This window comes from Hirundo rustica, chromosome Z, assembly GCF_015227805.2.
Source record: "Hirundo rustica isolate bHirRus1 chromosome Z, bHirRus1.pri.v3, whole genome shotgun sequence".
NCBI classification, from domain to species: Eukaryota; Metazoa; Chordata; class Aves; order Passeriformes; family Hirundinidae; genus Hirundo; species Hirundo rustica.
The window spans coordinates 18,769,387-18,791,625 of NC_053488.1; the positions used below are offsets into that span (position 1 = coordinate 18,769,387).

The 22,239-nt window shown below is 43.0% G+C and overlaps 1 protein-coding gene across 2 annotated transcripts; it reads left to right on the forward strand.

The window, feature by feature from the left end:
* Window positions 1-1,460: 1,460 nt before the first annotated feature.
* CAPSL (calcyphosine like) lies at window positions 1,461-16,830 on the forward strand. Of its 2 annotated transcripts, none has more exons than XM_040090351.2 (5): window positions 1,461-1,527; window positions 10,819-10,955; window positions 11,714-11,891; window positions 12,514-12,723; window positions 15,357-16,830. In XM_040090351.2, exons 2-5 carry the CDS (start codon window positions 10,819-10,821, stop codon window positions 15,456-15,458), a joined length of 627 nt encoding a protein of 208 aa, XP_039946285.1. In that variant the 5' UTR covers window positions 1,461-1,527; the 3' UTR covers window positions 15,459-16,830. The 2 variants fall into 2 exon arrangements, with proteins under 2 accessions (XP_039946285.1, XP_039946284.1); XM_040090350.1 differs by lacking the exon at window positions 1,461-1,527 and adding an exon at window positions 6,878-7,059.
* The last annotated feature ends 5,409 nt before the right edge of the window (window positions 16,831-22,239 follow it).

The following is a 22,239-nucleotide window of genomic DNA, read 5'->3' on the forward strand; positions in this document are numbered from 1 at the left end:
CCTTTGGAAGCTTTGGGAGGGTTGACCCCAAACTCCCTTGGGCATGCTGTTCAGGTCGGGGATGCATGCACTTATTTTAAGAGAGACACTTTCCTAAAGATCTAAATTTTAGAGACTTATGAAATTGGAAGTGATGCTAAGAAATTTTAATTCCACCAAAGCTGAAAAGTAGCAGGCCCAGGAAGCTGAGTTTACCTAGCCTGGAATTACAGATCTTTAAATCTGACTTATCTGCCAGGGCAAATGGGAAGAAATGAGGAGTTTGTCAGTGTGTGCCCAGGTGGTCAAGCAGGCCAATGGCATCCTGGCCTAGATCAGCAATAGCGTGGCCAACAGGGTCAGGGTAGTAACTGTTCCTCTGTGCTGGGCACCATACCTTGAATCCTGGTTTCAGTTCTGGAGCCTTCATGTCAAAAAGGACATCGAGGTGCTGGAGAGAGTTCAGAGAAGGGAAACAGAACTGGGGAAGAGTCTGGAGCACAAGTCTGATGAGGAGCCAGCAGAGGAATCTGAGTGTGTTTAGCCTGGAGAAAAGAAGGCTCAGGGGAGACCTTACCACTCTTAAAATCGCCTGAAAGGAGGATGTAACCTGGTGGAAGTCAGTCTCTTCTGCAATGTCTCAAGCCAAGGATGAGAAGAAATAGTGTTAAGTTATGCCAGGGAAGGTTCATACAATGCGTCTGGTTCCATCCCTGCACCAGGCGGGAGATGACCTCTGGCTAGCTCGGGTCTGCTCAGCCACAGATGTTCCCAGTTCGGATGGGCACGCTGGTTATCTTTACCTGCTGGTCGGCTTCTCAGCAGCAGCTGGACCAATAGTGTCGTGACAGCACGGCAGCAGAAGAAAAGATTGGCTCTCATCTTAGCAGGTTAAAAGATGTTTATTCAGGCCCAGCTGCGGGAAGTCCGCAGCTGGTCCTAACCTCAGGCCAGGGGGGCCAGCAAGTGAGAGAGGAGAGCAGAGCTGAAGAGGATTTGAATCTCCCTCCTCCACCTTATAAGCGGGGGAGGGGTTCAAGGGAGGTTACAACAAGACAACAAATCAGGGGATCCAGGGGGTAACAAGGTGTCCTGGGGTGACTGTGTATCCCCAATCGTCTGTTGGGTGCAGGGGGGAGGGCAAGCGCGGTTTGTTTTTCCCCAGGAAAACTCTGCTCATCGGAGTGACCTTGAAGCGGGGGAGTTGGAACACGGCAAGACGAAAGAAGCTCTGTTGTTTTTTCCCCGGCAGTTAGTTAGTTTAGTGCTAGCGTAGTTAGACGCTGTAGAAGAGCTGAAGCTTTTTTTTTGGTTTTTTTTTTTTTGTCCTTTTTTTCCTTCCTTTTTGCTTTTTTTGCCCTCTCCTCAGAACTGTTCCAACCTCTCCGGACTAAGGACCTGGGGAAGCACCGGGGGCCTCCACAGGGGACCCACCCCACCAAGACCAGCCCTGCACATCTTCTTTTCTCCCAACGTCAGCGGAGACGGAGCGGTGGAGCACAGTGACGACCCTCAAGAGGAGACTTTCTTTAAGTTTGTTATCCCTCCGTAAGCGGCACGAAGCTCTTGTCATCGGGTATTGTGCTGGGAGTGCCTTGCCTGTTTAATAAGCAGGTTTTTTCCACTTCTCTCTGAGGAAGTCTTTTTTCCCGAACCGGTTGGAGGAGGGGAGGGGGGCCCTGTGGGAGGGTTTCTCCCAAAATCTGCCTGAAACTACCACACAAGGTGTGCCCACCCCCAAGCCTCTGACCAACCACCTCCAGAGGAAAAGAATTCCCCCCAGGCTACCTATCACCTGAAGCCCTCTCCTTGAGATTTTGCAGCCTGGGAGGGCTCCTCAAAGTGATGGACAGGCTGCCCTAGAGCCGGGGTGGGGGGGGGGGGGGCAGAGGGGATGGACACAGATAGGTGGGGGGTGGGAGGACTGATACAAAACACCTTATTATACAGAGAACACAAAAGGGAATGGACTGTTACAAAACTGGGGATACAGTGAAATGAACCATAACATTTTATAAAAACCTAACAAAACACTTCTTGCATCGCCACAATACAAGATATTAGGAAAAATATTTTTCTATGAAAGGGTGGTCAGGCATTGAAATAAATTGCCCTGAATGGTGGCAGAGTCACCTTCTCTGGAAATGTTCAGGAGGCATCTGGATGTGGCATTTGGGAATATGTTTAGGTATGATTATTGTGGTGCTGGATTGACAGCTGGACTCACAATCATCTTGAAGGCCTCCTCCAACCTTGATCATTCTGTGATTCTGCCACTCTGAGGACCATGCTTAGATCTTTGTCTCCTGTTCTTGTACATGTGCATCTGTGCTATGCAGGCACTTTACCTGGTTGCCAGCAATGCTCTTTCCAGTGTTGCAAAATGTTAGGCCCAACCCATACCTCTCCTCCTTCTCAGGCTTTGGTCATGAGTCCCAGCAAATCTCCATTAAAGTCCCTATCACAAGGTTGGCAAGCCTGTTGGCAGAGACATTCTTGCAGGACTTTTACAATCACATCACCTCTTTCCTTCTAGCCCTTATTTATGAGTTAAGATGCATTCATCTGTTTTGAGACCTGACTCTGTCTTCTGTCTGCTGACTCATCCCTGAGTCTCTTATTCACAGCTGGAGAAAAGAGACCTTCACTGAGACAACAGCAGCTCTTGCGTCAAGGGGGCAGCATCTCAGGCCTGTTGTGCACCAGAGCCAGGCAATAGCTCATGCTCTGGGTGACAGAAGTCACTCCTGAAATGCAGAGGCCATGGAACGAAGGGGCTCTGGGCCATCACAAGGCCCTCTAGAGTGATGGTATATCATCAGCCATGCTGATGAGTATCGCCAGCATGCTGAATTGTGCTGCCGCGTCAAGCATGCCCTGGTTGTGAAAAGCATCCAACTCACCACCAGTACATTCCTAGAGTCAGAAACCAAAACAGTTCCTGCTAATTTGGAGAGGAAGCTCCAGTGAATAACAAGGAAATAATACATCCCATTTGTGGTAGTTTAAGAAATGATACCACCCCCACAGGCTGAAGTCATAGCTGAAGTCAGTTTGGCTCCACGGGCTGGCATGTGCAGGGTTCCCTGTCCTGACAGCCAATCCAGCTTCCCTCTCACAGCCCCCCCCTTCAGATATTCCTGCAGCAGTGCTTGGCGTGGCTTTGCCCTCTCCTGTATTACTGACATTGCTTCCCACCACCTTTTCCTCTCCTGCCTAATGGTGCATGCATGATCCCAGATACCTGTAAAAATCTACATTTCAGAGGACTGGCAGAGTTGTAAAAAGTGATCAAGACTCCCCCTTTTGGCATGTGCCTGTGCCGTAAGCAGACACACCACAACCACTCTTCCTTCCCCAGGACATTCCAGCACTTTGTGACCGTTTTTAGGGAGGCCTCTCTGAGCTTGCTGAAAACTTCTCCTCTCTGGTTTTGGCTCCTTCCTCTTTGCCCTCTTCAGTTAGGACAGATTGTTCTGGTTGTCCTTGAAGCAAGCTGCAGATTGTTCTTGTTCTATTCTTCGCTACTTCCCCCACTTTGCAATGATTAAGGACAGCTTTTCAGCATCAAAAGGTATTTGATCCTAGAATGCTGGTCTCATTTAACTGTTTTCTTCTGTGGACAAAAGAGAGAGAGTTAAGCACAGAAGTTACTCATGCATGTCAGAACTCCATCACATCCTTTCACTGTGGTTGACAGAAAATTGCCAATATTTTTGAGAAATGTAGGAGAATTAAAAAACCCCTAACACCCACAAAATTGTTTTTTCTATTTGGCCAGAAATATTCAAGAATGTAAATTTTCTTTATTTCAAGGCACAGGCTAAAAATAATCATTTTCTAGTAAACATTAGTTGCTTAACTTTTTAAAAACTGAAATATCTAGTGTTATCATTTTCCATTCTCCAACTGAGAACAGATTTGTGGTATATTTTCAAGAAGAGAAAAATTTTAAAAATAACTGCCTCTTTTTCTGGAGTGCTCCTGGTTTCAAATCACTTTCAAAAAACTTGTCAAGTGCATTTAACAGCTGACATAGCATTAAAAAACCCAAAATCTGTTTGTGCTTCCTGTGAGCAATGGAAAAAGGCAATTAAAGGTAAAGGTTAGGAATGCTGTAGTTGTGGAGCCAGGCAGAGCAATCCATCTCATAGGCGCTGTTGGCAGTGTGCGCCCTTTGGGCTGGGAACACTCCTCAGCTCAGAGGGCTGAGAAGAGGGTCACTGATGTGGGGTCAGACATACGTGGAGACTGGGCTGTGGCTCTGTTACAAACCATGCCTGGGGCTGGGATCCAGCAGGCAGGTTGGTGGCGACCACTCTCTTAGGAGTTAGCTCAGTAGCTTAAGCAGTCTGCATGTGCCAGGTGGTCTCTGCTCTGGAGACCAGACATTTAATTTCAGCTGGATAACTGCAAACCACACAGGGAGACAGCATATTTGGATATAAAAGCATTATATTTAGAGTCAGAGTTCAGTTGTGTTTGGAACTAGATGATCTGTAAGGTCCCTTCCAACACAAACCATTCCTTGATTCAGAATTTAATTGGATTTCAGCTTGGTTTAAAATCAGAATACTTTTCCCTTGACAATGTACTTACCAGGAGGGTTTCTTTTTTTGTGTATGTGAAACTTTCTTAATTTTACTGGAAGGAAAAAAACCACAGTGGCCTATCCTGTAAAATTAATCTTTGCTACATAGCGTTCTAGAACCTCTTGCTTGCTATTTCTTTCTAAACCTGTATTCCACACAAACAACCCTGCTGATTTCCCTGCTATGGACACACAGATATGCTCATACCTGTACTCATAGCTGAAGAGCTTCTCCACAACAATGGTCACAGGTGGCACGTTAAGAAACAGTGCTAGAACTTAGTAAACTAAACTGCAAAAAAACAGGGCCACTTTTTTTTGAGACACTTCTTATAAAGTTTATAAGGAATTTCTTGCACCTTCCCTCTCACCTAAATTCAACAAAAAAATCTGAATTTTTAGCAACTTCAGTTGACTTAAATTGATTCTGTCATGAATTTATAGATCATGTTAGGCCTCACAGTATATTTTTCTTAGTTAATTTAGTCCAGTGCTAAACTACAAACTGAGCAGAGAGTTTAAGCTGTTCAGACAAAACCAACAATCAAATAGGTATGCATGTATTCAGTGCTAATTTGAAAATGATGAGGAAAAACTTCAGAGTTTGGATGAAATCACTATATCATTTGTGATTAATTCTAAATTCACTGAACTCTGCTTTCAGCTTTGTGCAGAGTAACAGCACATACAAATAAATTTTGCCACACTCTAATGTAATCTTAGACACCTGAAAGCCTGTTAATAATTTTTCAGATTGGTAACACATTAACCATCTCAGAAATGGCATAGTCCAACTCCCAGAGGAGTGTAAACATCCGTGTCTGTCTGTATGTGCCTGGGCTCACTGGCAGAGGGAAGAAAAGGCAGCAGAATGCAGCTAATATCCAGATTTTTTTTTTTTTCTTTCCCTTTCTGTCTTTATTTCTTTCTTTCAAGAGCCCAGGCCTCTTGCTCTAATCTGCTGCAACCCTCTGAAAGTCAATGCAAATTCTGTACTTGAATAATTTCTCTATTCGGGTAGGAGGCTGAATTCCAAGGGCAAACTTTTTCGCTGAAAACCACTTCTCTGGCCTTCAGTGCTTGTGTTCTGTCTTTGCGAGTGTGTGGATAGGCAGCAACCCAGATAATGTTCATAGCCCCTTATCTCTTCTGCATTCCTAGGAGGTCTCTGGGAAGATATTCATAAAACAAAGATAGTGGATGGAAGAATGTTACATTTTCACAAAGGCAGTATTTCTGAATCAGTAAATTATTAAATAAGCATTGTTCCCTGGTTGTGCATTAATGTGCAATCAGCTGCCACATGATATAAAAGAATATTCTAAGTCTTGCACAAGCTTCGGTTTAGTACCAGGAAGTACCTGTTGATGAGAGATAAGCAGCCTGCCAGGGTGCAAGTGGTATTAGTCTAGCAGTTGCCTAAAATAATTTTCTGCTTTTGCCAGGAAATGATACACTTTTTCATTCTTGCTCAGTGTTTCATCCATGGCCAGAACATGGCTCTCTCTTCATTTCCCACATGCTTCACACTGACTTGTACATGCTGCCTTTGCCATCAGCCTTGATCTTACCTTGCTGCTGCCCCAGAGGGCCAGGAAACACACACAGGCTATTCTATTCCTACCCCTAAGGGGTCTATCAATATCCTGATTCCCTACCAAAGTGGTACATCATGTTACTGACAATGTTTGTGACCTTCTGCAGACAAAGTTGCTAATAGCTGTTTCCAGGCAGAGAGCATTTTTTCCTCATTACATGGGTGTTTAACCTTTTCAGCTTTCTTCTTGTTGCAAATGAAGACAAGCTTAGCATCTCCCCAGAGGTCCTAACTACCAGGAGGTCTTCAAAGTGGCAATTAATCATCAGGGAAAAAAAATATACACTGGTGAGGGGCTTCTTTGTGAACCACAACTGATAGTCTTTTACTTACTTGCTTCTATCATATTTTGAGTAAAGAATTGAACCAGAGAGTCTTTTCAGCCCGATCAACTATGAAAGCAGAGAAACATGTTCTATAAACACAACCCTGCACAAGGCCTCCAGGGCAGTGTAGCATTTTTCCACAGCTACTTTCCCTTGGTCTTACCACTCCGCAAGGGGCAGCGCAAGGTGTCTCCCACTCTCCCCTGTTCTCCAGCCCATGTGGTCAGAGACAAGAAGAAAAGGCGTTATTTTAAAAAGAGATAAAATGAAAAGAGCCTCAAAACCCCACAGCAACTGTCCAGGGAGGCAGCGTAATTGCAGGTTGGGACAGCCACAGCCTCCAATGTCACCTTGGAGACCAGCTGGCAAACTCCAGGCCTCCCAAAACAGGGGGGGCCAAGGCAGCGGGTGTGTAAACAAGTAAAATGAGATGGAAAAAGAAGCTTTGCAAGTGAGGCCACGGCCCATTATCACCTGAACTTGTTGCTTGAGACAGAACACTATCCAAGCCTCCTGAATACTTCCTAGTCCTGAGTGGAAACCCCAAGTCCAGAAGAGTATTGCAGGTAAAGGATTATTAGATTTATATTTAGAAATATAAATATGTGTATATTTATAAATATATATGTATATTTGCAAAAGCACAATTGCAGTAATGTCCACCTGTCGGAAGGTTGAAGCTGGATGTTGCGGTTCACAATGGAGAGAGAGATATGGGAAGCTGCTGCAGAGGGGTCAGGGGGGCTGGGAAGCCAGATTTTTAAGGTGTTTAGATGGCTGTCAAATGCTCCTGCAGTTTTCATGTTTTTAATAATATAAGGAAATTATAAGAAGTAAATTAAATGTATGCAATTTGTTTAGGCCACTTAATCTCTTATTAGATCCTGAGATCTTATGCTCTGGGGTGGGTGGTGTGCTGCTTGTGTCTTTGGCCAGGACAGGGGCATTCAGGAGCCTGGGCAGTCCAAAGGAAAGTGTCTAGATGCCCATCATACTGCAGTGGCTTTTAGGATTTTCATAGGAGGCTCTTCGGCTCAGCTGAAGGATAGTATCTAAACAAATGTTACAGAGCTTAGACTGAATCAGACTCTTTCCAAGTTTAATCCTCAGGCACAGAGGAATGTAAAGGGATCTGATTGCTGAACATCCTAAGATTCTTCTGGAAAAATCTAACCCAAAATCTAAGGCTTTGTATTTGTTAAGAATAAATGCAATCATTTCTGTTTGGCCTGCGCAACACAACATCACCTATAGAAACAAACAGGCGTGGGGTATTGTAATTGTTCATAGCCTAGGCTGTTAAACAAAACAAGACTCTCTAGCATTCAAAATTAAAATAAACACTGCTGGTTAATGTCACTGAGGGAGACATCTGATAGTCTTGGATGAATACACAAATTAAAACCATGTAGAATTACTGTTACGACCTGGTATTGTTTTATTACTGGTTTTAAGATGTAACACATTTGTACACTATGCAGAGAATTGTTATATTCAACAAACCCTGACTGCATCTTTACTTACTTCACATTATCTAAAAAGAAACAAGAGCAAAATGAAAGGGGAGGAAAGAGCAAGTGTATTACTGTGATTCCTCCCTCTCTGCACTGATTTGGAATCTCTTTTCTTACAATACAGCCTAGGAAGTGTTTACCTCTAACTTAAGCCTGTAGCCAACAGAAATAGGAAAATGGTGTGTCACTGTGGACCAGGCTTGCATGTAGCAGGTTTTATATTTGCCTTGTTTTCTGTATTTTTGGATGTATAAAAAGGGTTATAAAATGCTTACTGTCATGTGGCACAGGAAGCCACGTCCTGTTCTAGAAGCCTTAGTGTAATGTGAAAGTGCAATTACTTTACAGACTTTAATTGCTGACTTTCATATAGACACATGTTGTTGGTGATATAGTTAGTGAACATTATAGAAGGAAGGATGCAGATTTGCAGAAATGCAGATTTGCAAAGAGTAGAAGAAATATTTATTAGTAGTACTTTTAACCATGATACTAGGCGGCGGGGGGGGAAGAAGTGGGAATATCTTTATCTATGATATTAATGAGATTATTGCAGTGCTCTGACCCACTTCAGAAGGAACACTGGAAAAAAAATAAATTTGAAATGTTCAAGAGCAACAGCAGAATTATCTGACATCTTGAAATTCAATTTGTACCAGGAGTCCTGAGCTATGCCTAATTACCCAGCCAAAGTGAGTTTAAAAGGAACCTTCAAGTACTTAACACCTGGACATATTTTTAAAAGGTAGTTCTTTAATCTTGTAAAAGAGAGTAAAACAACATCTAATATGGTAGAAATTCAGACTAGAAACAATAGATATTAAAAGAAAAATTATTCAATACTGGAACAACTTAGCCTAGAGATGGTGAGTTGTGAGGCAGAAATGATTATAGAAATAGAAGCAAATGTTATTCTTATTGCAGAAATTACAGAGAATTGGCCAGTTTCAATGGCTTTTATTGGGGTTCAAGAGATCATAACAGATAACAAATCAGATTATCCATCCCTAGCCTCAATTCATGAGATTTGCTTCAATGATTATGTGATGCACATTGCAGTATTCTGGAAATTATTTCACTGAACCTGAGACAAGGAGATGCTACACTCTTTTCATGTTGTATGTGTTTGTATATTTCTGCAGTGTGCAGTAGGGATGAATTATGTCCTCGTATTTACAGAACTCCATAACGACATAACATAGTGTAGAGAGAAGCACACTGCGCAGTGATATGATTGCATCCTGTACTCCATATATAGTTGCTATATATTATATGTAAACAATAGTACATTATTATATAATGTAAATATATTTTGCAATGGTTTATGTAACCTCACTGTATTTTAAAGTCTTTTCAGCTAAATATTTCCCCTTAAGGACAGGTCATTGTTTGCAGAAAACATTTTTGGCTGCTGATCTCACACAGCTGTGAGATCTTCCTGGTCACTGGTTAATGAGTTCCCAGAAGAACTTTGCTTGCTCTGTCTGAGGCAAAGGCCAAAATGCTCTGTATTTTACCCCTCTAGACTTCTACAGTAAGCTAGTACTGAAACCATTTGGGGAGTACAAAACCATTTTATTTTTTCTCTTTTTCCAAGCTCAGCTGGGGTCATCTGAAGTGGTTATTGTCAACAGCCATAGCCAATACTCTGTAAACAGGAGTGGAGTAGTTAAGATGAAACAGTTTAATTCCATGTTTCTTAGAAGTTTTGTCTGACCATTTCAGTTCACGCTTCTGCATGTGGAATGACAACAGGATTGGAAGTGCCACATGCACTGACAGTGCCTCACAGGGCTGCTCAGTTTTATCTCCTCATTCCAGCACTGCCTCAGCAGAGCACCAGTGGCTCTCTGAGTCTAGTGCTCCGCTGTAACTTTTGTGACTCTTGTGTGCCCTGATCCCCTGGTGCTTGAAAGGCTGGAAAATATTTTGTGAGTCTTCATGGTCTGCTGCAGATCAATCAGTCAGGCTATGGAACAGGAGTCTTGGTCCTGAGCACGTGCCCAGGTTTCACTGTGGCCCCAAAATACCAGTATGGGCATGGACAGTCCCACTTTTCTTAGCACTAGGCAGAAATAATCCTTGCAGGAGAGGGAGTGGGCATGCTGCCTTGGTGGTGCTGTTGCAGCACTGCAGAGGCACAAGCTGGTTTTCCCTATTTTTATTCCACCGTTTCCCTCTGAAGGAAGCTGGAAAGCCTTTGCTGTCAGCACGTGAAATGCTGGGGTGCTAAATACTGTGAAAGTTTAAGGTATTAATTTGTTCTGCAGTTATGTTAAAAAAGCAGTAGGTGTCATATGTAGGTGACTGCTGTTGCTCAGATATGCAATGGGAGAAATCTCAGCTCTGCCAAATTAAGTGGAACAAAAATTTATCAAAGGCAAAGGTCCTCAGCCAGGGCAATTTTTATCTTCCTGTGGTCAAATGATAGCTGCAAACCTGGCCAGGCAGAAGAGGCTTGGCAAGGATGCTGTGGACACAGAGGGAGCCAGACACTCCTGACTGCACCCACCAGCTGTCACAGTGTTCTTACACTATCGACAGAAAAATTCTTACACACAGTTTCCTGTCTGCATGTGGATTAATCACAGGGTGGCTGGCTGAGCCCTCCTTTCATGGTCGGTGGCCTATATTGGCAATTTTCCTTTCTGATATAAAGATATAAGGAAAAGGAAATAGAGGGTCAAAATGGGTCCTCATAGATACCAGGAGCATGCAAGTTAGGAATTTGGGGTGCTTTGTATGCTAAGGCAGGTTTCAGGACTATGTCTGAATGTGAATCCATGCCACATCAGTGTTTTCATCTTCCAGATGTCGGGCACAGCAAGGCATGACCGAGAGATGGCAATGAAAGCAAAAAGAAGCCTGTCCAAAACGACTGACCCTTTAGAAAGACTTCGCCTGCAGTGTCTAGCAAAGGGATCTGCAGGCATCAAAGGACTTGGCAGGTGAGTATGCAAGACTTCAAAGCCACTATTCAGCCTAATAGTTATAGCTGCAAGAGGCTCGCATCCTAAACAGGGACCAAAACTTGAGTTTCTTCATTTCAGTGCAAATGCCAGAACCCACAGAGCCTGGCATTGGGGCTTATATGTTTTGGGACACAGGACTGACCTGCTCACCTTTTGAAGGATTGAAGACTGCAAATCCCTCATGAGAAAATCCTTCTGTGAGACCCAGAACAACTCCTGCCAGAGAAAGGAAGGGAACATTAACCATATAGCGCTCCTTGGTGTTTTCTAAAATTATCTTAAGTATTTCAGCACGGGAGATTTAAAGCTTCCTTCCCTTTAGGGTATGATGGCCCCATAAACCACAAATGGATCGAGAAATTTATCAAATGGAACTTTATCTAAACATGGAACTTCATATACATGGGCAAATTGCAGAGGGCAGGGGACTATAATGGACAGGAATACTGTGGTAGCTTTTCCCTCATTTAACTTCAGTGTGTAATATTCATGCACCCAATCTAAACAAGTCATCTCTACTGCAAATAAGTGTAGGGGGGTTGCAGGTTGGGGTTTTCTTTCCTTTTTTTCCCCCTTTTTTTCCTCTCCCCCCCTTTTTTTTTCCCCTCAGAATACAGAACAAGGAGGAAATGTTTTCTTAGTAAGGTGACTCTCTACTCCAGTACTGTGCTAAACCACTGCAGCACTCTCCATGTTTTCCTGCGCATTTTCCTCAAATTTCATGTTTTCCACAGAGTATTTAAGATTATTGATGGTAACAACAGCAGAACCCTGGATTTCAATGAGTTTCTGAGAGGACTACGTCATTATGCTGTGATGATTAATAAGGAAGAAGCACAAGAGCTTTTCCGGATATTTGATAAAGACGGCAGTGGAACAATTGATTTTGATGAATTTCTTGTTACACTGAGAGTGAGTCTGGGAATTCATGTTGTTATTGGATTAAAATATAGCACAACAGAACAAAACAAAGTAGAATAGAATATTTGCAAATAAACAGTTGTGATTTTTTTAAATTAATTGTGGCCTTGATTTAGATACCAAAATTCCTGTGCTTCAGTCTGGGTTCAGCCCATCAATCTCACTTCTTTTTGGCCATTTTATGATGCATCTCTTCATAACATGAACTTATTCAGAGGGGACTTTCTATATCCACCACAGTGATTGATTTTGTCTAAAGTATCTTTGCTCTGCTGAAGCCTAAATCGTTAAGATAGAAAATATTAGTACTCAGGCTAATTCATAATTTCTTGTTGGAAATATTTTAAATGGGCAGATCAGAAAAGTGTTCTAGGCAGCATTTTTTTCTTTTATTGTCCATTTGCTATTCTACGGGTAGACACTGAATAGTCTTAACCGTATTGCTCTTTTGAGGATATATTGCCCTTCCTAGCTCATGGACAGTGTAGATTATCACCAGTATATTGTCCCATCTACCCTGAAAGTTTTGCTGCTAGCAACAGCAAGTACTTGAATTTGGAACTGGGCAAACAGTTGGCAAAAATAAAATGATTCTGTTAATATTTCTTTACAGCCTCCCATGTCCAATGCAAGAAAAGAGATCATCATGCAGGCATTTCAGAAGTTAGACAAGACTGGAGATGGCGTTGTAACAATAGAAGACTTACGTGGGGTGTATAATGTAAAATATCATCCCAAATACATAAATGGAGAGTGGACAGAAGATCAAGTTTTTAGAGCCTTTCTGGATAATTTTGATTCACCTGATGACAAGGACGGGAAGGTAAGTGAAGCAACTAGTTGCAAGCCATGAAATCACCATCTGACATAGAATTTGACTTAGGCCAAAGTGTGGGAGTAATTACAGTACCAAACATCCATGTGCATCACATTTATATGGAACATCAAAGTAGATGCATAACCTGTGCACAACACTCCTGATACAGCTAGCTTGCGCATTCTGAGGCAAAGGTACAAGGGTGGTTGTGAGATGGCATTAAGCCTTGTAGCCTTAATAATCAAATTTCACAGATTATACAAAGTACACCTTCAGACTACCCCAAAAAGTTGCTGACTTTGAAGATCCACATATTTTTCACTTCTTTAGAGAATAAATACTAGGATCTAGTTCAAAAGCAGGTTCCCTGCTTTGTTAAATACTTTACAATTAGTTCTTCTCCAGTGTAATTACTGAACATGACTTGAAAATCAGTCCATAACAGAGACAGATTTGTCTACAGAGAGTGGGAGGGAGAATGGGGCTGGGACTACTGCCATGGGCATGTACCCTGAGGAGCCATGAGCTGGGACAGAGCTGAGAGCCCTTCCTGCACTCTGGCTCAACTCTCTGTTTCAGGTGCAAAGCCTGCGTACCTTTTGTGATGGACTTCTTATAGATCTGCTTTGCAATCATCTCTGAGCAAAGCAGGCTCTTTCCCCTTGTTATGTGTCTGCAAACTTCTTTGGTCTGAACTTAGAACTGCTGACCAGCTCAGAGCAATCCTGTATATCCGTGGTTCACGAGGTGATATTCTCAATCTGAGCTGTTAATAACAACAACAATCCAGGCTGTAAGTTTTTATCAGTGCTTTGTGGAATGTCTTTAACTCTTCCCACTCTCCAGGCTGCACCTGGGTTTTCAGGGCTGAATTGCACTGGTGACTCCTACTCTCTAATTCTCCACCCGAATCCTTTACTTGCTTTGTTCCCACCACTCATGGGTTTTATCTACTTTGGGCATGATTTTGTGCTTAGTAGAGCTGACTTTCATCCCTTCTGCTGCAGTGTCATCCTCAGAGATACCAGTTTGGAGCCAGCTATTCCCTTCCACCTCCACAGCAGTGGTGACATCTGGCAAATTTCAAACAAAATGTTCCTGCTTTTTCTGCTGAGGTCATACATGAACACATTAAATGAATTCCCAACTGATCCTTGATGAGTTCAGTGCCTGGTTACTCTGAGCATCCGCCTCTTGTTCAGCCTCTTGTTCATCAATCCCAGTGTTAGCTCACCTGATTACTGTTTCTTCTGAGAACAGACAGTGGCTTTCCTGAATCAAAAGACACTAATTATACTGAATACCTTAAATGTTTTTAGCAGAAATGCCTCAAGCATCTGCTGAGCATTTGCTGGAAAAGCCCTCTTCACCATGGTCTTGCTGGGTGCCCCTCAAATAGTCATGTTTAGTGAGGCTTGTAATTATCTTGTGGTGGTAGGACAGTCTGAAGTGGTCCCTTTTCCCTGTTGTCATGTTTTTCTAAGTTCTCAAACACACAATGCAATCAGAGCAGATATCATGGAATCATAGAGTATGATGAGTTGGAAGGAACCCATCAGGACCAGCTGGTCCAAGCCCCAGGCCTGCACAGGCATCCAGAAATCACACTATGGTCTGAGAGAATTGTTCAAATGCTTCTTGACCTCTGGCAGGCTCATGCTCTGGCCACTTCCCTGAGGAGCCCTTTCCAGTGCCCAGCCACTCTCTGGGGAAGAACCTTTTCCTCATATCCAGCCTAAATCTCCCCTGACACAATTTTATGCTGTTCACTCTGCTTCTGTCACTGTCACCCCAGAGAAGAGATGAGTGCCTGCCCCTTTGCTTGCCCTCACAAAGAAGCTGTAACTGCAATGAGGCCTTCCCTCAGTCTCCTCCAGGCTGAACAGACCAAGTGACCTCAGCTGCTCCTCACATGGCTTCCCCTCCAGACCCTTCACCATCTTCTTGGCACTCCTTTGCATACTCTGGCAAAGTTAATTGCATTTTTAATTTTGTTTTGTATTTTGTTATGTGTTGTTTATTCAAGGAATGACCTACACAATTTGAGAGTTAAGGCATCACAAGACATGGACAGTTTTTCTCTTCTCTAACTTGATTATTTGCATTTTTTAGTGGTAATTTTTAAACCTCAAAATACCCATGAAAGCTATTCAAAACTCTTAGGTATTTGAAAGAATATTTGCTTCATTAAGGGAGACTTGTTTAGAGCAATGATATTTTGTCTCTCTGAGTGGATATAAACTTCCAAGTTTCTTCTGAATTGCATCAGAAACCCCATCCACTTTATTAATAACTGTGCAAAGAACTAGATTATAGAATCACTGGGAAATAGTACATTAAAAAATTGTCTGCTTAGGCAGCAGTGATTTTAACTTCAGTTCCTGGTAAAGTTAGTTAAACTTCACATATGTCATCTCCATCCAAGTGTTATGGAGGACAAAAGCTCTTGTTTCTAGCAAAGTGAAATTAAGTGAATTTTAAGTGTCTTAATCCCTCCTGTTGGATTCCTTTTTGTTAGCAGCAACATGAAATAGCAGATGTTCAGTTTCATTAAGAGTTCTTCTCAACGTGTGGTTTTGACTTACAGCATTAAATAAAACCAAAGGCTCATTCTCCTATTTTTAATTTCTCTGTCTCAGGTCACAACAGAAGAATTCATGAACTACTATGCCGGAGTCAGTGCTTCAATAGACACAGACGTCTACTTTATCATCATGATGAAGAATGCTTGGAAACTCTAATCATGTAGTTAAAGAAACAAGATTTTTCTTTCACCTTTTATAGGTTCCTCTGATTAAGTGTTGTGGTGGTTTGGCAAGGCAGTGATTTTTCTGAGGAAGTTATAGCAAAACCCAATCAGTGACTAGGCATGAAAATTGACAGCTAATATAGCCATTAGAAAGGTGACAAGCCTCTGCGAATACACAGGGTTAAAAATCAGAGAAATCCTGGGAAGAGTCCTCTTCCTTCTGGCCTGAGGAGCAGGTAACGACTGGGCCCCAGGAGCTGCTCCATGGAGCGGGCTGGGCCAGCCAGGCCCCGCCACTCCGCCATGTTGGCAGAGCCGGCCTGGCTTGGCCAGGCCTCTGGGCCCAGCAGCTGCCAGCAGGGGAGGGGAAGCCATGGCTATTAACATCCAGCCAACCCTAAGGGCTGCCCCGCCGCCGGCCTGGCTGAGGGAGATGTCCGCCGGACCCACCCTGATGAGACCAAGGGTCGCGGGAGGCACCCACCAGCCTGGCTGCAGAGATCCTGGCCGCCGTTCTGCAGCCCCTCATCAGCACAGCTTTGAAATCCAACAGCGGTGCAGCCAGAGCAGCCACTGCCTGGCAGATATCACATGATGTTCTACAGGCCTGGGCGAGGTGTTAACTCTTTCCTTGTACAGATGAAACTTACAAAGCATTAACCCTTCTCTGAGTGAGAGGAAAAGATAGAGTGATTGAAACGTGGAGAGACACAGCATGAGACGGAAGTCAGTGAAGAGAGAGTAAAAGTTCCAAGCTGGAAGGAGGATGGAGGAGTTGCCTAGTTTGGGCTGGATTTCTCTTGTGAGGCCATGGAGACTGGACTAAAGTATCCCTTTAAACTGTGGAAAAAGATGCACTTTAGGGAGATTACAAGAGTATTTAAATTGTAGAGATAAGCAAAGGGATTTGCAGTGGACTGAGTAAATATTGAAGTAGTTGTGGTCTTGTGAGAAGCTTGAACAGAGAGAGATGAGATGAAGATGAAGATCTGCCGCTATAAAGAGAAAAGATCTGTGTTCCTTGAGATGAAAAAATATCCTTTGCTTTTGGAGCCGTTCATCTTTAAAATGAACCCAAATGAATTTCATGGCCCATGTGCAGTTGTGGGAAAAGCTGCCAATGGGAGGGACCTCACGGTTTGCAGAGTTTTCAGGTAGCTGCAGATTTGTGACATGGGAGCCACCAAAGAACTGTTTCTTGTGGCAATGTGTCCATGGGATTTCTAAGAGAGACTTTTCTCCCTAAGAATTGATGAAAGACTATTTTAGAGTGGTGATAACTGACTGAAAATCCCATGTTCTGTCTCTTTATGTTGTTAGTGAGAAAGCGAACAGTTCTGGGGGGAGGAGAAGTGTTTTGAAGGTTTCATTTTGATTATTATTTTTTTTTTCCTCTCTTGTAGTTGTGTTAATAAACCTGTCTTTATACATTTCAAGTTTGATCCTGCTTAGCTTTTCTCCTAATCTTATCTCACAGCAGAAAGAGAGTAAACGATTCTGTTAGATACTCAAACAACTACACTAATTTTAGGAAATAGAAATTGACAGTTTTGACACCACTACATTTATTGGTGTTTCCACCCAGTTGTGAACTAAAACCATCACAAGTGTATACACAACAACATCCTCCTGTTCGATAACAACAGTTTCCAGTAACTGTGCCTATTATATTCAATCTGCAGAATCACTTCCCAGATGCTCCTGTAGACTCAGCCTCGGGAGATCAGAGCATAATCAGAGAGTAGATCTGGTATTTGGCCACCCCACACATCTGTCCTTTTTCCCCTTGCACCCCTGGTATGTCTTTTCTGAGATGAGCTGCTCTCTTTTTTTCTGATATGTGTAGTAGGTTGCTGTGGCTCCTGAGCATCCCCTCTTGCAAGGTTACATTCAGCTCTGCTTGGCAGAGGATGCAAGAGATGGAAACCAAAATATTCTGGAACTGTGATGGTCTTGGACAGGCTTCTATAAATGGAAGGAAGTCTGTCCCAAGAGGGACATGTAGACCTGTCACCTGTAGCACTGCAGTTATCTCTTGGCTTCGTGGGTCTCACCAGTGTGATGGAGCAACTTCTGATCTTGCTGCTGGGAAAATGTGATTCCAAGTACCCGGAGACTGGAGGGATAATCGAAGAAGGGAAGACATGTTCCAGGATAAATGCAAAATGCTTTTTAAAGCCCTGGGTTTTTTCCCTGGTTCACAGCTAAACACAGAGATTACTTTCCTGTGCACCCCTGTGCAGCTTCTTATAGATTTTCACTTCCCTCCTCCTGCTTTGATTCCTTTATTTCTGTACTGTGAGATCATTTTACTTATATTTTTCTTCAGAGGGGATATGTGTGTTACAGTATTATTTTGTCTCTGTTCCTGGAATATTTGCTGACCCAGTAGCTGTTGCTTGTACATACCTACACTGAAAGTTTACTTTTACTTTTTTACTTTACATAAAACATTTTCAGTGTTTTATGACAGAGATATGACTTCGGGGATCTTTCTCGGAAGTGAAGAACTCATAATTTTCTTATCTTCTGTTTCTGATGCTGAATAAAGACTGGGAACCTACCCTTCTTGTCACACCGATGAGGCTGTCTCAGTTCATCTTTTGTCCTTTGTCCATATAGACAGGGGAAAAATGGTACACAAAGAAACTGTAGGAAAAATTCCTGAAAAACTCTAGTGTTTGAGTGTGTGGTGTCTAATTTTTCCTGCTTTGAAACCTTTTTCTTTTTACTTCTACTTTCTACTCCTCTCTCATTATTTTGCTGCTCTCTCCGACTGAGAAGCTGCTGCTGTAGCAAAGAGTAAATGACTTGCACATGGCAGCATTTGCTCCATTTTAGGCTGGCAGCCAGCTAAACGCAGTACAGGTCATAGAATGGACTTCAAAACCTTTCTGATGAAGCCACAGCTCCTAGCCTGCATTGTTAAGAGCTCAAATACTGAAGTCCTGAGTGCTTGCCGCACTGATCCTCTGCAAACCCTATTTTTCTTTTGTCCAGCCATCATCTCAGTATGGGCAATAACTGCTTGCAGTATAGTGAGGGTTGTGCAAACTCTATAATTTTCTTGACCAGTAAGCCTGCGGAAACTTGCATACTGGCTGACACTGGAAACTGGTGGAGAAACTCTCTTTATTATTGCCAGCCATCATAAGAGGAGCCTTTACTTACTGCAATTTTACTGAAGTTCTAATATATACAAAAACCAAACTTACTATCAAATAGGGGCTGTACATCTCACAGCTTAAATAGAATCCATTCACTTCTCTTTTATTAATTAATTTCACAACATGGTGTCACGCTGTTTGTCTTCTCTTTCAAACAGAAAGAAAGTAATGTGGATGGACTGTGGGAATCACAAAATGAAAGAAGCATTTCCTTTTGACTTGCTATCTCATGTCTTCACACCCTGCAGTGATCTGACAGGCTGATATTTGTTCAAGTGAAGTGGAAATTTTAATCTGAATAACTGCAGCCAGTTTGTCTTTGGTACTAATACCTTCCAATTTTATTTAATCCCAAACCAATATACATTTTCAGAAGGGAAGATTGGTACTGAAAGCAACTGTGCTTTTTTGAAACTAGCAGAAATTTTGTCTCTAGCTTCTGGGAGTCTCAGCTGAGCCTCTGGCAGCTGAGGAAAATCCTGTGCTTCAGGACAAGTTTTCTACACTGAGCTGGGTTAATGGGATTTGTGTGGGGACTTGAAGGACATGATCCAGGAGAGCTTAAACCCCCTCACCCTGGTGGTATATCCCTGGTGCTCTCAGAACAGTTCCCAGCTCAGGTTGGCATGTGTTTGGACTTCATTGCTTATCGGCTACGTTTCCTGAGAACGTGGTTCCCAATGGAGTCATTTCAGCATTTGCACAGAACCATGTTTCCAAGGGCTGGTTTCAGGTGCTTTCTAAGTCAGTGGCAAAGTCTCCATGTTCTGTGGGAACAGAGTTGCTCTTGGAGCAGTCTGAATAACAACTGGTAACTTCAGAGAAGGTATAGTGCTTTCAGGAAAAAAATAAATAATCTGGGAAACAAAACCCATGATTTTTCACTAGTAATCAGATGCTGTAGAACTCAAATTGGAACCTGTCCTCTACAAAATGTAATTTGATTAATAAGTGTGCAAATTAATGGAACAAACACAGGCATTAGTTGCTAGAGAGTAAAATCTCTACTGGGGAACATGCAGCCATAATGGCACACTGGATGCATACAGTGGACATTCAGAGGAATCATTTTTCAGGGATTAAAGGAAAGGTGAAGGGATTTGAACCAGGCAAGAGGGATTTTCAAGACTAACAGCAATGGCCCAGATCCTCCTTTCAGCACTTCACTCTCCCTCTCTGTGATTTGGGAGACACAAAAATTAAGCTGAAAGGCCCTTGTTCAGCTGCAGCTGCAGTGTGCTGGTTACAGACACAGCAGATACAGGAGATAAGTGGTGATGCTGTCCTGCCAGCCTGTGGCTCCACAGCACACACAGCAGATTTTGGGAGATAGGTAGCAAGGCACACCATTGTATCGGGTGCTAGCATCAAGACGGGAGATCTTGGTTGGTGCTTCATGTTCGAAGCACTGTTTCTTCATTCTGATTGTGCAACAGATGCTAAACAGGATGGCACAAACCACAGGAACATCTGAGTCTGCAGGGTTGGGGGCAGTCCCAGAGCTGGAGGTTTTGCCTGCACCTTGAGTTCCAGCCTTCTGTGTGGCACACTGTCTCGTCAGGATTTAGGTCTGCCCTTCCCAACAGTCAGCACTGAAGTTTGCTCCAAAAATGTTGTTACAGCCCTGCGGGAAAGAGGGAAAAGGCTCCCTTATAACTCTTCTAGAACTCTGCCCCTACTTCCTGCCTCTGCATAAGCCATCAAGGCACCTCGGTGACGCCACCCCACTACCCCAAAAATGCACAAGGTACAGGGAAAAAGAGGCATGGGGCAGCATTTTTTTTCTGGTGTGCTCCTCTGGGAAGGATGGCACTTCTGCAGCTTCCTTCACTATATTTTCATTCTGTGCTCTTTGTGGCTTCATGGGAGTCTGTGAGAGGAAATTTTTGGCTTGATGTGATACAGAAATGAATTTTGGTTAATACTGTCTCCTGCAGAACAAAATTCTTATTCAAGCACCTTAGTTTAATGTAAGCCCCACTCTATGCCCTATATTCTTGAAATTAGACCACAAGAGATTTTCAGTGATCTGCTTCATTCTGCTGCTCTCATGACACAAAGCTGTCTCGGCACAGGCAGATGGCAGCAGCAGACGTTTTGCAGATGAAACCACCTGCGCACATTTCTGTATAAAAACCAACTCGCCTTTATGTGATTCCTTGCTCACAGTGCTGCCTCATACCTCTGCAGCCACATGGGCAGAGCAGGGCTTCGCCATCTCAGCTGTCACCGGCAGAAGGAGCAAGACCAGTGATTTTGCTGATTTTTGGCCTGCAGCTCCTCTTCTGCCCACTGGTAGAAGCAGCAACAGCAGCAGCAGAAGCAGCAGTACACTGAGGCTTCCCAGTAAAACAGGTAATGCCCAGAGCAACCTGGCACTGCCAGCAGCTGCCTACTGTCTGTGTCCCTGTGATTATAGCTTGACCTGTATCTTTATCTTTCCTCTCTTGTAGGATGATCAGAAAGCAGGATACCCAAGAGCCTGTGCTTAGCATCGAGTCTTCAGGTGGCTGAAAGCTGCCTATTTGCAGCAGCCCCCTGGCCATACCGGTGTGCCTCAGCTGAATCTTAGGTTTCAAAGCAAGCTTGGTTCTGGCCCAAGCACCTCTTCTACACTCATGCCTGGATGTTTGAAGCCACCCCAGGTAGAGCAGCCCCACTTCCACAAAAACCTGGACCCAGGCTTTGCCCCAGCATACAGCACTGCTGCAGATCCCAACAGGAGCTGCAGCTGGAGACTGGGGGCAGGATCCAGCCTTTGTTGAATATCTTGGAAAGAAAGAAAGAAAGCACAAGGTGTTGTGGAAGTTGAATCAAGCCTGGTTTTGTGTGGAAAAGCAGAGATTGTGGTAAAATGTGAGAAGTGTTTATTTTTCTGAGATAAATCTCTTCCTTTTTTTCATTGAAAACATGGAACATGGTATATTTTCCAAAAGCTGCAGTGTTTTTTTTTTTTTTTTTTTTTTTCTTTTTTTTTTTTTTTTTTTTTTTAACTTTAAAAAGGTGGAGTGTTTGGGGATTTTTTTTTTGCTTATGTACATTTTCTGGAAAAACAATTGTCAATTGTCAGAATATGTTAGAGAAGCTCCAACTTTGTGGCATAGATTGATTCCTTTAGACATTTTCATCAATGCATTTCTGTTTTGTGTCTCATTTTTTTCTGTTTGTTAAATCTTTGGGGCTTTTTTACATTCATTCAATGATTGTTCTGATGTTGGACTAATGTAATTTCACTGTGACATGTAAGAGTTGTGCCATCAATATTTAACAATAACAGGAAAAACTTAACTTCCTTTTTTTTTTTTTTTTTTTGAGCCCACAGAAGCAGCCCTGTTTCCCGATGAAAGAATCTCAATCCATTTGCCTTAGTGTCATTCAACTAAATTCTGCATTCGAGCTTTCCAGACATCCTACTTTCAGCTTAGTTTGTTGTGTACTTGATTTTTTTCCTCAGGTCCCATCTGAGCAATGCTTTCTGAGCAGCTGCATGATGTGATGGCACCAGCAAGTGCCCAAGTGCTGGGCTCTGACACGTGGCTTTGTGCTTCAGCAGGTGGCACTTAGAAGCCAAGGAAAATCCATCCTGACAAAAACCTGCAACTGCCA

Excerpts from the sequence above, each read along its gene's own strand:
- CAPSL (XM_040090351.2), top strand. The coding sequence starts at position 10,819 with ATGTCGGGCACAGCAAGGCATGACCGAGAGATGGCAATGAAAGCAAAA. Across the intron at positions 10,956-11,713 it reads GGCATCAAAGGACTTGGCAG|AGTATTTAAGATTATTGATG; the intron begins GTGAGTATGCAA and ends TGTTTTCCACAG. Across the intron at positions 12,724-15,356 it reads CTGATGACAAGGACGGGAAG|GTCACAACAGAAGAATTCAT; the intron begins GTAAGTGAAGCA and ends TCTCTGTCTCAG.